The 14,902-nt window shown below is 41.4% G+C and overlaps 1 protein-coding gene across 1 annotated transcript in view; it reads left to right on the forward strand.

The window, feature by feature from the left end:
- Positions 1-14,902, forward strand: part of LOC103202855 (sodium/potassium-transporting ATPase subunit alpha-4-like) — a 69,511-nt gene that overhangs the window by 17,924 nt on the left and 36,685 nt on the right. Inside the window, exons 7-10 of the mRNA XM_007947789.1 lie at positions 5,383-5,651; positions 12,656-12,854; positions 13,301-13,410; positions 13,608-13,742. Of these exons, the coding sequence (XP_007945980.1) occupies positions 5,383-5,651; positions 12,656-12,854; positions 13,301-13,410; positions 13,608-13,742 (713 nt within the window). The remainder of the gene's footprint in view (positions 1-5,382; positions 5,652-12,655; positions 12,855-13,300; positions 13,411-13,607; positions 13,743-14,902) is intronic.

Genomic DNA, 14,902 nt, shown 5'->3' on the forward strand with positions numbered 1-14,902 from the left:
GCTATGAGTTGGGTCTGACTTGACGGCACATAACAACAACAACAACAACCAACTTCTGTTAATTCTGAAATTGACAAAACATGCAATCAAGATGTATTGATGATTTTTGGTGACTGGAAAGTTGGAAACAAAGAAAAATTATTGATTGTTGGAAAATATGGCCTTGCTGATAGAAATTATGTTGAAGATCACACAACAGAATTTTGCAAGACCAATGACTTATTCATTGCAAATACCTTTTTTCAACAACATGAACAGCAGCTATCCACATGGACTCCACCAGATGGAATACACAGAAATCAGATCAACTACGTCTGTGGAAAAAGGTGGTGGAGAAGCTCAATACCTTAAGCCAAAACGGCCAGGAGCTGACTGTGGAATAGACCACCAATTGCTCATATGCAAGTTCAAGCTGAAGAAAATTAAAAACAAGTTCATGAGAGCCAAAATATGACCTTGATTGTATCCCACCTGCATTTAGACACCATCTGAAGAATAGAGTTGATGCATTGAACACCAGTGACCAAAGACCAGATGAGTTGTGGGATGACATCAAACATGAAGAAAGCAAAGGTCATTAAAAAGACAGAAAAGAAAGCAAAGATGAAAATGGATGTCAGAAGAGACTCTGAAACTTCCTCTTGAATGGAGAGTAGATAAAGCAAATGGAAAAAATGACAAGATAAAAGAGCTGAATAGATTTCAAAAAGCAGCACAATAAGACTAAGTCAATTATTATAAAGAAATGTGCAAAGACCTGGAGTTAGGAAACTAAAAGGGAAGAACACACTCAGCATTTCTTAAGCTGAAAAAACTGAAGAAAAATTCAAGCCTCCAGTTGCAATATTGAAAGATTCTGTGGGCAAAGTATTGAATGATGCAGGAAGCCTCGAAAGAAGATGGAAAGAATACACAGAGTCACTGTACAAAAAAGAATTTGTCAGTGTTCAGCTGTTTCAGGAAGTGGCATGTGATCAAGAACCAATGGCACTGAAGGAAGAAGTCAAAGCTGCACTGAAGGGATTAGCAAAAAACAAGGCTCTGGGAATTGGAAGAATACCCATTGAGGTGTTTCAACAAATGGATGTTGCCCTAGAGGTATTTGCCTGACAATACCAAGTAATTTGGAAGATAGCTACCTGGCCAACTGACTGGAAGAGATCCATATTTGCAGCCATTCCAAAAAAAGGTGATCCAATAGAATGAGGAAACTATCAAACAATGTCATTAATATCACACACAAGTAAAATCTTGCTGAAGATAATTCAAAAATTGTTGCTGCAGTATATTGACATGGAGCTTCCAGAAATGCAAGCTGGATTCAGAAGAGGATGTGGAACAAGAGATATCATTGCTAATGTCACATGGATCTTGGCTGAAAGCAAAACATACCAGAAAGATGTTTATTTGTGTTTTGTTGACTGTGCAAAAGCATTCAACTGTGTGGATCATAACAAATTATGGATAACATTGTGAAGAATGGGAATTCCAGAACACTTAATTGTATTCATGAGAAACCTGTACAAAGACCAGTGGGCAGTCATTCAAACAGAACAAGGGAATACTGCATGGTTTAAAATCAGGAAAGGTGTGTGTCAGGGTTGTACCCTTTCACCGTGTTGATTCAATCTGTATGGTGAGTAAATAATCAGAGACTGGACTGTGTGAAGAAGAACTCTGCATCAGGATTGGAGGAAAACTCACTAACAACCTGCAATATGCAGATGACACAACCTTGCTAGCTGAAAGTGAAGATGACTTGAAGCACTTACTGATGAAGATTAAAGACTACAGTCTGCAGTAGGGATTACATCTCAACCTAAAGAAAACAAAAATTCTCACAACTGGACCTGTAACCAGCATCACAATAAATAGAGAAAAGATTGAAGTTGTCAAAGATTTCATTTTACTTGGATTAAAATTTTACAAAATTAAATCAACACCCATGGAAGCACCATCAGGAAATCAGACGTTGTATTGCACTGGGTGAATCTACTGCAAAAGACCTCTTTAAAGCATTGAAGAGCAAAGATGTCACTCTGAAGACTGTAGTGCACCTAATCCAAGCCACGGTATTTTCAATTGCCTCAAATGTACGTGAAAGCCAGACAATGAATAAGGAAAACCAAAGAAGAGTTGATGCTTTTGAACTGTGGTGTTGGTGAAGAATACTGAAAGTACCATAGAGTGCCAGAAGAACAAACAAATCTGTCCTGGAAGGATTGCAGCCAGAATGCTCTGTGGAAGCAAGAATGGCCAGACATCATCTCACCTACTTTGGTCATGTTGTCAGAAGGGACATTTCTTTGGAGAAGGATGTCATACCTGGTAAAGTGGAGGGTCAGCAAAAAAAGGGGAAGGCCCTCAATGAGATAGACTGACACAGTGGCTGCAATGATGGGCTCAGATATAGCAAAGATTGTGAGGCTGGCGCAGGACTGGGCAGTGTTTTGTTCTGTTGTATATAGGGTCACTGTGAGTCAGAGCCAACTTGATGGCACCTGACAACAACAACAGAGGATGATTTAATAGGAGAATAGTAGGGCCCAAGATGAGACCAAAATGGTGGAGCTAGGTTGATGGAGCTATTCAATGTCAAATTGAGAAACTTCTGTGCAATGTTCAAACTAATGGCAAAGCTTTAGCCTTTACCCTAGGCCCTTGTCTCCCAACTCTCATCACTGTGGACCTTGATGGGACTGCTGCTGCAAACAGTTCTCTTTGGTTCTCACACATATTCACTGGGGTCTAAGCTATTTCTCTGGTATATACAGAAGGTGTACGAAGGAACCAGTCTGGCCTGGGATACAGGACACTTGGCCCTCTCAATGTGCCCCAAGTTTGACGTTAGGATTCATTATTAAATTCCATCTCTCCAAGAATGAAGAAATCATTGCAGAAGGAATAACAATTAAGAGTTAAACCAAACCATGGCCCAAAATAGATATAACTGATACTTCCCCCAAAATTAAAAACCCTTTCGGCACCTCCAATCATTTAAGTATCTTTCTTTCATCAAGGCCAATGAATGTCTCTGGCAACAAATCTAGAGCTTATCTGTAGAGTGCCTCATACTGTGAACAATTCCAGAACTCTCTTTCACATAAACATTGGTCTGACCTGTTTGGTCTATGACCAGGACCCTCCGCTCAGATTTGTATAGCTGAAGGTGACCTTAGAAATTGGGCCCACACTGCTGCTCTGTGCTATGATGTCTCTGGGTGCTGCTAAGTTAACGCTGCCCTCACCAAGTCATAAATGTGGTTATATATCATTCTTTCTGGAGACCTTAAATCCAAGTAAATTAAGAGAAGAAGCTAATATTTAAATGCCTACTGTGTGCTGTTTTAAACTCCTTTAAAAATATTCATTTAATCTTTGCAGATTTGCAGATTTCTTTTGTGTGTGTGTGTGTGATTTGGGTGAAGATTTACAGAGCAAATTCACTTTCCATGCAGAAGTTCACATACACTTTGTCTCATGACATTGACTACAATTTACCACAATGAAACAGCTCCCCTCCCACTTCCTCCTGATAATTACCTCTTCCCCGTGTCCATCCCTCCAAGCCCTCCTGCCCCCTGAGCTGTCTCCCAGTACATAAGCAGCCCTTCTTTCTCCCATGATTGTTCTCTGCAAGGAGTGTATCTACCTCAGGTAAATGTTCAACTCATATGCAGATCTGCAGATATTTTCATCCCATTCTTAAAGGCAAAGCTGAATCTAAGAGAGTTTAAGCAACTTGCCCCAAGCCAAACAGCTAATAAACTGGAAAGTGAGACTTCCTGCTCTGAGTCTTATTCTAAAACACATGCTATTTCCATTAATAAAATGTTGCTTTTCTGAGTGATTCTGACTGTAAATTTAATGGTAGAAACTTCAGTTATTGTAGGAGCTCTGGTAGCATAATGCCTAAGGTATCTGACTGCTAACCAGAAGGCTGGTGTTTCAACCCCACCAGCCACTCCTCAGAAGGAAGATTGGGCAATCTACTTCCATAGTGATACCACCTCGGAAACCCAAGGAGGTGTCACCACGAGTCAGAGTGAGTTTGGTTATTTTGCTTTCAGTCAGTATGGTGCAGCAGAGGAAATCTGGAACGAAGAACCTTCTCTGGCAGCCTGGCTCAAGCCATGCAAGTGAGCAATCTGCAGGATCTGTGCGCAAGTTCCCTTTGTGACACAGGGGCAGTGCTGGTAAAGAGGAAACCAAACAAACCAAACTCACTGCCATCAAGTCAGATCCGACTCATAGTGACCCCTCCTTGGGTTTCCAAGGCGGTATCACTACGGAAGTAGATTGCCCAACCTTCCTCCCGAGGAGTGGCTGGTGGGTTTGAACCACCAGCCTTCTGGTTAGCAGTCAAATGCCTTAAGTACCATGCCACCAGAGCTCCAGCTAAAGAGAAGAGGTGGACCTTTATAAGCACAGAGTCCCTGGGTGGTGCCAATGGTTAAAACCCTCAGCTGTTAACTGAAAGGTTGGAGGTTAAAATCCATCCATGGGTACCCCAGAAGAAAAATCTGGTGATCTATTTTCCAGAAAATCAGCCATGAAAACTCTGTTGAGCATAATTCTACTCTGACACCCATGGGGTCTCCAAGAGTTGGAATCAACTTGTCTATCCCACACTGCCCCTTGATAGGCACAGAAACCCAACTGTTATGGTCTGTGCTACCCACCAGGGGTCAGACTGGCTCTAGCCAGAGCAAAGCAAGGAGAATGCTCAGGTTAGAGCAGGGTTTTTCAATCTTGACACTATTGAAATGTTGAGCTGGATAATTCTTTGCTATAAGGTGCTGCCCCATGCATTGTAGACTTTTTAGCAGCATCCCTGACCTCTACCCATTAGATACCAGTGGTACCCACCCTCTGGCCCCCACCTCCACCCAAGTTATGACAACCAAAAACCAGGTATTGTCAAATGTCCTCTGGGGGTTGGGGAGGAATGGGCCTTAGTTGAGAACCACTGGGTTAGAGGAGTGACAAAAGGATATTAGAACATAGGACTCCACCAGAAGGGTAGCCACTGTTCCTGGGGATCTAGACCCTATTCAGCTAAACCAAAGAAATGTATAAGTAAAAGAAGATTTTAGGTTAAGTGTAATGAAGACCTTCTTGACAGTGAAAGTAAATTAGGCAACAAAATTAGATATCTTAGAACTGTGAAATCTCTTCAAAGATTTTTCAGACTAGGAGAGACCTGTATTTACATAAACTAAATACAAAGCGAATAGAACATAATGACCTCTCAGAGGGCCTTGAATTTCCACTCTGTTTTTGACCATTGACACCTATGTCTTTGTAGGAACCAATCCTGAGAGTCTTCCCAATTGAGACTTTGAGTGTCTCAGGTGACCACTCTTTCTCCTTCTTCCATAGGAACAGCCAGAGGCATTGTGATTGCTACAGGAGACTCCACAGTGATGGGCCGCATTGCCTCACTGACATCAGGCCTTGTAGCTGGCAAGACCCCCATTGCTATTGAGATCGAGCACTTCATCCATCTGATCACCATGGTGGCCGTCTTCCTGGGGATCACTTTCTTTGTGCTTTCACTTACGTTGGGCTACGGCTGGCTGCAGGCTGTCATTTTTCTTATTGGCATCATTGTGGCCAATGTGCCTGAGGGGCTGCTGGCCACTGTCACTGTAAGTAGACGGGTGGAAGGTGGCCTTTGGGAAGACAAACCACCCCAGGAAAATGAAATCACCAGTATATCTTTTGTTGTTGAAATTCTCAAGTGCAAAGTATTCCTGGCATTTACACAGCTATTAGAAATAATATAGCTCCCCAAATTACCTTGAATCCCTCCACCCAAATTTTCTTGTGCCTTCTCTTTCTCCTCAATAAAAGAGGAAGCAAGTTGTGATGGGAAAGCATTGGATTATAAACTACAAAGAATGAGTTCTAGTCCTATGTGTACTAGCTGGTGAACTTGGCCAGATCATTTAACATCTCCAGGCCTCAATTTATTCATCAGTTTATAGAGGAACATTTATTTGAAATTACAGACATATGTTGTTTTATTGTGCTTCGCTTTACTGTGCTTCCCAGATATTACATTTTTTACAAATTGAAGTTTGTGGCAATACTACAGCAAGCAAGTCTATCAGTGTCATTTTCCCAAAAGCAGGTACTCACTTTCTGTCTCTCTGTCACATTTTGGTAATTCTCACAATATTTCAAACTTTATCGTAATGCTACTGCACACTTAATAGTCTACGTATAGTATAAACATAACTTTTATATGCACTTCAAAAAATCAAACTCATTGCCATCAAGTTGAGTCTGACTCAGAGAGAGTCGGGTTTCCAAGCCTGTAAATCTTTATAGAAGCAGACTGCCTCATCTTTCTTCCATGGAGTGGCGGGTGGGTTTGAACCAATGATCTTTTGGTTAGCAGCTAAATGCCTTAACCACTATACCACCAGAGTTCCTTTTTATATGAACTGAGAAACCAAAAAATTCATTTGACTCACTTTATTGTGATATTTGCTTTATTGCAATGGTCTGGAACAGAATCTGCAATATCTCCAAAGTATGCTTGTGTAACCAAAAAGAGCCAAACTCATTGCTATCGAGTAGATCCTGACTCATAGTGACCCCTCCTTGGGTTCCCCAGGTGGTATCTCTATGGAAGTAGATCGCCCAATCTTCCTTCAGAGGAGTGGCTGGTGGGTTTGAACTGCCAGCCTCTGATTAGCAGCCAGATGCCTTAGGCACTATGCTACCAGAGCTCCCATCCTTGTATAGAATCTTATTATTTAACAGGACTTCAAAAGCAATATAAATTCAGCCTTTTGATCAATGTTAGATATCTTCTATGAAGTAACTGGCAGGTGATTATTATTCCTAGTAATGGGGAGGCCACCACTTTTTGTCTCAACTCATTTCCTTGGTGGACTGCTGTAGTTAAATTGGATTGTATCGATCAGCAGTATGATTTCCTATTTGTTCCTAAAGAGCCCTGGGCATACAAGAAGTTTGTGATCTGCAGCTAAGCTGAAGTTTGGCAGTTCAAACCCACCCAGCTGCCCAACAGAAGAAAAAGCCTGGCAATTTCTTCCACACAGATTACAACCAAGAAAACCCTATGGAGCAGTTGTACTCTGCACACATGGAGTCACCATGAGTCAGAGGCCTACTTGATGGCAGCTATCAACAACATATTTTGTCCTAGCTCTCCCACCTGAAGAAACACAAAATAAGTCAATTCTCTCACTCCAACAGACTAGTCCTTTAGATTTCTGAAGTAGTCTTTATGTCCCCTCAAACTCTTCAGGTGGGAGGTGAAATAATCTCTTTACCTTAACCATTCTTCCTATGACCCCCCTTGTCTTGCTGGCCACCTGTTTAGAGTACGGCCTAGTTTATCAAAGTTCCCCTTCATACAGAAATGGGCAAATATTTGGGGTATGGTTTGGATAGTATAAACATATTGGGACTTGTGATGTTACAGAAATAAATTATAATTCCATAATTTGAATTTTGTACTTAACAATCCATTAAGATTCCTAAAGAGATCTCCAATAAGCAAAACACTATTGAAGAAGAACAAAGTAGGAGGTCTCACACTCCTGGATCTCAAAACCTACTGAACAGCCACAGCAGTCAAAACTGCCTGGTATTGGTTTAATGACAGACACATAGACCAGTGGAATAGAATTGAGAACCCAGAAATAGATCCATCAACCTATGGTCAGCTGATCTGTGACAAAGGGCTGAAATCCATTAAATGGGGAGGAGATAGTCTGCTTAACAAATGGCACTGGCAAAACTGGATATCCATTTGCAGAGAAATTAAACAAGATCCATACCTCACATCATTCACAAAAACTAACTCCAGATGGATCAAAGACTTAAATGTGAAATGTAAAACTATAAAGTTCCTCAAGGAAAAACTAGGGGCACACTTAGGGGCCCTGATATATGGCATAAATGGACTATCAAGCATAACCCAAAATGTACAAACAGCAGAAGATAAACTAAATGAATGGGAAAATCACACTTTTATGTGCTTCCAAAGACTTCTCCAAAAGAGTTAAAAGAGAACCTACAGATTGGGAAAAAATATTTGGCAATAACATATCTGACAAGGGACTTATCCCTAAAATTTATAGAAAACCCCAACACCTCAACAACAAAAAGACAAATAATCCAGTTAAAAAATGGGCAAAAGACATGAATAGATACTTTACCAAAGAGGATATTCAGGTGGCCGACAAACACATGAAAAAATGTTCATGATCATTAGCCATTAAAGAAATGCAAATCAAAACAACAATGAGATACCATCTTGCCCCAGCACTAGTAGCAAAGTTCAACAAGACAGAAAATAACAAATGCTGGCAAGGATGTGGAGACACTGGGACTTGCATACACTGCTGGTGAGACTGTCAAATGATACAACCACTGAGGAAAATAGTACGGCAATTCCTTAAAAAGTTGGAGTTAGAAATACCATTTGACCCAGCCATTCCATTACTAGGTATATATCCTAAAGAACTGAGAGCCATAACAAGAACAGGTATATGCACACCTATGTTCATCACAGAACTATTTATAATAGCAAAAAGATGGAAACAACCTAGGTGCCCATCAACAGAATGAATAAATAAACATATACACAATGGAATACTATGCAACGCTAAAGAATAATGTAGAATCTGCAAAACACCGCATAACGTGGATGAACTTGGAGGACATTATGATGAGTGAAATAAGTCAATCACAGAAGGACAAATATTGTATTAGTCTGTTATAAAAAGTCAAGGAAGAAAGGAAATTTTCTTTGTTGGTTACCAAGGTTGGGAGGGAGGAGAAGGGAACACTGCTAGATAGGAAGAGACAAGTATTGATTTGGATGAAGGGAAGGGCAATGTACCAAATGTGAGTGATCAACACAGTGGCATTGAAGAAGAGAAAGACATAGAGAGGTGCATGGGAGGTACAAACAACAAAGATGAACCCTTTTGCACATATAATACTGCAATGTCAGTCATGGCAAACGTTGATCTATGGGTGGATAGATGGGTAGACAGGCTGAACTATTAGGTATGTCTGTGCAGAGGGGAGGGAGCTCTGGTGGCATAATGCCCAAGGCATTTGACTGCTAACTAGAAGGCTGGTGGTTCAAACTCACCAGCCACTCCTTGGAAGGAAGATTGTTGTTGTTGCTATGTGCCATTGAGTCGGACCCGACTCATAGTGACCCCTCCTTGGGTTTCTGAGGCAGTATTACTATGGAAGTAGATTGCCCCATCTTCCTTCTGAGCAGTGGCTGGTGGTTTTGAAGCACCAACCTTCTGGTTAGCAGTCAAGTGCCTTAGGCACTATGCTACCAGAACTCCCAGGAAGGAAGATTGGGCAATCTAATTTCGTGATGATACTGCCTCAGAAACCCAAGGAAGGGTCGTTATGAGTCAGATTCGACTTGATGGCAGTGAGTTTGGTTTTTGGTTTGGTATGCAGAGGGGAGTGTGCCCATGACCATGTATAGGGGCTGGCAGACAATGTTTCTACAAGTCTATTTGTATGTTCTGTAAAAATGTCTAGGTATATAGTACAGCTGACAAGGGACAAGGGTGTAGTTACTTCTTGGCCACAGCCATCTACCCAGAGGGAGCAAGTAGTTGGATCTGTGGGCTTGGGAACATGTTCACAGGGAACATAAAGCTCAATTGGCATAACATACACACAAAACACTGTTCCACCTCCTACTTTAGTGAGTAGTGACTGGGATCTTAAAAGCTTGCAAGAGGCCATCTAGATGCAACAATGGGTCTCTCCTTGTCCAGAGCAAAGGAGAATGAAGAAAAACAAAGACATGTGAAAACAATTAGTCCAAGGGACTCACACACCATGTGATCCTCATCCTGTATGACTACGAGACCATAAGAGCTAGATGATGCCCGGCTACCACTGTCAACCACTAGCAGGGAGATCTACATAGGAGATCCTGCATAGAGTGGAAGAATAATGTGGAACAAAACTCAGAATCAAAAAAAAAAAAGGGACCAGGTTTGCTGTTCTGATAGAGCCTGGTGGAACCCCCTGAAACTATGGCCCCTATCTGCCCTTCAGGTCAGAAATGCAACCCACTCCTGTCGCTTCCACCCAAATAATAGATAGGCATGTGAGCTAAACATTTCATTAGGTAGATACACTCCTTGGAGGGATCAATCATGGGAGGATAGAAGGGCTGTGTATGCACAGGGAGACAGCTCAGATGGCAGGAGTGCATGGGAGGGAAGGACATAGGGAAGAGGTGGCTAAGGGGAGAAGAGAGAGGAGAGCTATTGCATTATGGGAGATTACAGTCAATGTCATGAGACAAAGTATATAAAAATACTGTATGGAAGTTGAATTTGCTCTGTAAATTTTCACCCAAATCACAATACAATTTTTTTTAAAGAATCAATTAAGGTTCCTAGGTCCCAGTTTTCATTCAAACTAACCTAAAGGTGTGAAACCACAGAAGAAAGAGCTGATGATCTGCTTCAGTGAAGATTACAGCCAAGAAAACCTTATGGACCACAATTCTACTCTGTAACATATGGAGTTGCCATGAGTCAGAATCAACAGCAATGGATATGGGGTTTTTATTTTGGGGGCGGAGAATCCATTAGCTTTAAAAACAACCTTATGACACATCTGACTTCATTGAATTTATGATTAACAAAAATCTTCTGATTTGAGATGATTTCTTAAGTTCTTTCCAGTATTGAGATATTCTTTCCCAATTTCATCATTCTCTGTGCCCTATTCTTTTTCCAAACTATTAGTTCAACCCTTCTCTATCCACAAAAAAGATGGTGGCCTCTGGAAAGATTGGATTTAAGAAGGAAATGTGCCCTAGCACTAATAGCAACATTCCAAAAAATAGAAAACAACAAATGTTGGCAAGGGTATGGAGAGACTGGCACCCTCATACACTGTTGATGGGACTGTAAAATGATGCAACCACTGTGGAAAATGGTATGGTGCTTCCTTAAAAAGTTGGAGATAGAAATACATATGATCCAATAATCCCACGACTAGTTACAAATGCTAAAAAATAAGAGCCACGACACAGATAAACACACACCCATGTACATCACAACACTATTCATAATAACAAAAAGGTGGAAACAAATGCCTATCAACAGAAAACTGGATCAACAAACTCTGGTACATACACACAATGGAATATTATACAACCTTAAAGAACAATGCTGAATCTACAAAACATCTCATAGCATCAATGAACTTAGAAGCCATTATGCTGAGTAAAATTAGTCAATTATGAAAGGACAAATATTGTACCAGACCACTATTATAAAAAGTCAAGAAAAGGTTTTCACAAAAATATTCTTTAATAGTTACCAGGGGTGGGAGGGAAAGGAAAGATAAATCACTAACGAGAGGGTAAACACATGTTAACTTGGGTGAAGGAAATGGTAAAGAAAAAAAAATATTAAGAAAGGAAAAGAAATACAAATTGTGTACTTTCAGTGATTCTGCATATGAGTTCAATGATGTTATATTTGCATTTTAAATTGGCAATGTACAATATAAAGATGAACAGTAAAATTCATGCTAATAACTTAAAATTTTTTATCTACTTGGAATGACATTAAATGCTGTTGTTAGGTGCCATGAAGTCAGCTCTGACTCATAATGACCCTGTGTACAAGAGAACAAAACACTGCCCAGTCATGCGTCATCCTCACAAACCTTCTTATACTTGAGCCCATCATTGCAGCCACAGTGTCAATCCATCTTGTTAAGGGTCTTCTCCTTTTTTGCTGACCCTCCACTTTATCAAGCATGATGTCCTTCTCCAAGGAATGGCCCTGTCTGACAACATGACCAAAGTAGGTGAGACTACGTCTTTGCATAGTCAACAAAACACATGTAAACATCTTTCTGGTATTCTTTGTTTTCAACCAAGATCCATCTGACATCAGCAATGATAGCCCTCATTTCATGTCCTCTTCTGAATCCAGCTTGCATTTCTGGAAGTTCCCTGTCAATATACTGCTACAACCATTTTTTAATTATCTTCAGCAAAATGTGATATTAATGATGTAACTCAATAATTTCCACATTCTGTTGGATCACCTTTCTTTGGATTGGGCACAAATATGGATCTTTTCCAGTCAGTTGGCCAGGTAGCTATCTTCCAAATTACTTGGCATAGATGAGTGCCTGCAACACTGCATCTGTTTCTTGAAGTATCTTATTAAATAGCAAGTATTAAAAAAAAAAAAAAAAAAAAGTTATGGCCTGAACTTTAATGGAAAGCAGACTGCTAAACAGAAAAGATGAAAGGATCATGGAGGAGAGACTATTCCAAGAAGAATAAGGAAGATCATTCTCCATTATACTGTGGTCAAGGAATGTCTTCTTTTTTAATTAGCATTTTTATTTTATTGGCATAACTCACAACAGCCAATGAATACCTTCTCTCTTTTTTTTGAAACCCTGCCATAAAGCATGAACCAAAATCTCTTTCTGAATTTCCTGTATCCTAGCCACAGATGGAATTTCTAAGGACTAAGTGGAAAAGAAAGGGAAATAAGGATAAAAATAGATCAAACTTCCAAAATAATAAGGTGGTGTGAGCAGTCAACTTCTCTCCATTTACTCTCTTCTCTCTTCATGGCCTTAGGTGTGTCTGACCCTGACAGCCAAGCGCATGGCGTTGAAGAACTGCCTGGTGAAAAACCTTGAGGCAGTGGAGACACTGGGCTCTACCTCCACCATCTGCTCTGACAAGACAGGCACCCTCACCCAGAACCGCATGACTGTCGCCCACTTATGGTTTGATAGGACCATATATGAAGCCAACATCACTGAAGACCAGACTGGTAACTAGTGCTATTGGTGGGCTGAGAGTGGAAAGATTTGGGGTGAGGGGTGGGGAGTGAATGAGCTGAGACAGAATGGTGAGTGCAGACAGGAAGATAGCTGGAAACTGAAATAGACAGAAAGGGGGTGTAGAGAAAAAGAAATGTTGCCTCTGAAGTATTTGAAAAAGAAACCAAAGCAAACCAAACTCACTGCTGTTGAGTCAGATCCGACTCATAGTGACCCTTCCTTGGGTTTCCGAGGCAGTATCACTACGGAAGTAGATTGCCCAACCTTCCTTCCAAGGAGTGGCTGGTGGGTTTTAACTGCCAGCCTTTTGGTTAGCAGTCAAATGCTTAGGCACTACGCCACCAGAGCTCCTGAGTAAGAAACTCAGGATGTGAATAACTCCCTGATTTAGACTCTTCTATGTCCTACTCACAGTTTTCCCACCCTTTCTTTTCAGGAAAAACATTTGCCAAGGGCTCTCCTACTTGGTTCATCCTAGCCCAAATCGCTGGCCTGTGCAATCGTGCTGACTTTAAGGCTAATCAAGAGATGCTTCCAGTAACTAAGGTCTCGTGCCTAAGGGAGAAGAGGGTACCTCAATGTCCAGGGTATAACCTGCCCTCTTTGGGGGGAAAAAAATAAATTCCTGGTCCTCAGTGATTTTCCGAGCACTCCTTTCCTAGTCTGCCCCTCTCCTGTGTCCATGGGTAAGCCTGATGCCCCAGGGGCCAGGCCACATGGCTTACACAAACCCCCTCCTGCAGCGTGAGACAACTGGTGATGCTTCTGAGTCGGCCCTGCTCAAGTTCGTCGAGCAGTCTTACAGCTCTGTGGTGGAGATGAGACAGAAGAACCCCAAGGTGGCAGAGATTCCCTTTAATTCTACCAACAAATACCAGGTACAGAACCGACAAAGGCAGAAGAATGGTGAGGGGGATGGGTTCATCATTTGGGAACATGTGAGCTTTGTCTATGCTTGCAACTTCACCTCTGAACAGTAGAATAGAGACAGTGAGTAGCCAGCATCGTAATTAAAAGGAAGGTTTGCTTCAAGAAAAACTGACAGTCAGAAGAGTAGGTACTAAAAGAAGAGGAATTGAACCCTAAGGTCCCAGAGTGGAACAATTGGTTTGCACACAACTATTAACTTAAAAGTCGGTGGTTCAGGGGAGAGATCCGGCAAGATGGCGGACTAGGCAGAAAGACTGCACAAACCCTCTTCAACAAAGAAAAGGGAAACCAATTGACACAGACACAGAAGATAATACTAGACCCCTGAGCCTTGAAGGGAAGGATATGCACGTGGACTAAACCTCAACTAGCAGAAAAATTTGCATGAAAATACCAAAAAAGGAGACAGATGGAGTTGCAGTCTGGCAGCGATCCTGAGTGATCCTAACGGCACAGACATCTTGGAGATTCCTGAGTGGTGGTAGGACCTAAGAATTAACCTAAAAATCACCCTGCTAGCCACGGACTGCACGGAGGACTGTGCACAGTGGCTGGGGAACGAACGGAAAAGGTGAAGAGAAAGGTGGGCTGAGCTGTGGACTTTTGCCGGTCTGGAGGATGCCACCATTTTGAAGGTTTAAAAAGCGGCTTGACTATTTTGGATATTTGAGACAGCACTCTCGCAGATTCTTGGGGCTTAAGAACACGTTCTGCTTTCCAGCAACCCCAAGGACACTCGGGACCTGCAAGACTGACAAGGTACGACATTCTTCTTATTACTCTTAGTGAAAGGAGGTGTGGCCATCCTCCACTCCCACCTATCTTCTGGGCCCACAGGAACGCCATCACAGTCTGTGTGCTCAGATGGAGCCTGGGTGCCCTGCCCTGTCCTCCACCGATTTTTTTTGTTTTTCTTTTCTCTTTTTTTATTTTTACTTTTTTCTTTTGTGCTTTCTTTTTTCTGGTGATTAGTTTGCTTGTTTAAAAACAACTAAAATTATTAATACTTTTTTCCTTTTTATTATTATTCTTAATCTTCCCCTACCAGGTCCTAGCTTTCAGCACTTTTTCTTTTCCCTGTGCCTGGTTGAAATTTTTTTTTTTTTTT

This window comes from Orycteropus afer, unplaced genomic scaffold (assembly GCF_000298275.1).
Source record: "Orycteropus afer afer isolate SDZICR_OR568_19922 unplaced genomic scaffold, OryAfe1.0 scaffold00193, whole genome shotgun sequence".
NCBI classification, from domain to species: Eukaryota; Metazoa; Chordata; class Mammalia; order Tubulidentata; family Orycteropodidae; genus Orycteropus; species Orycteropus afer.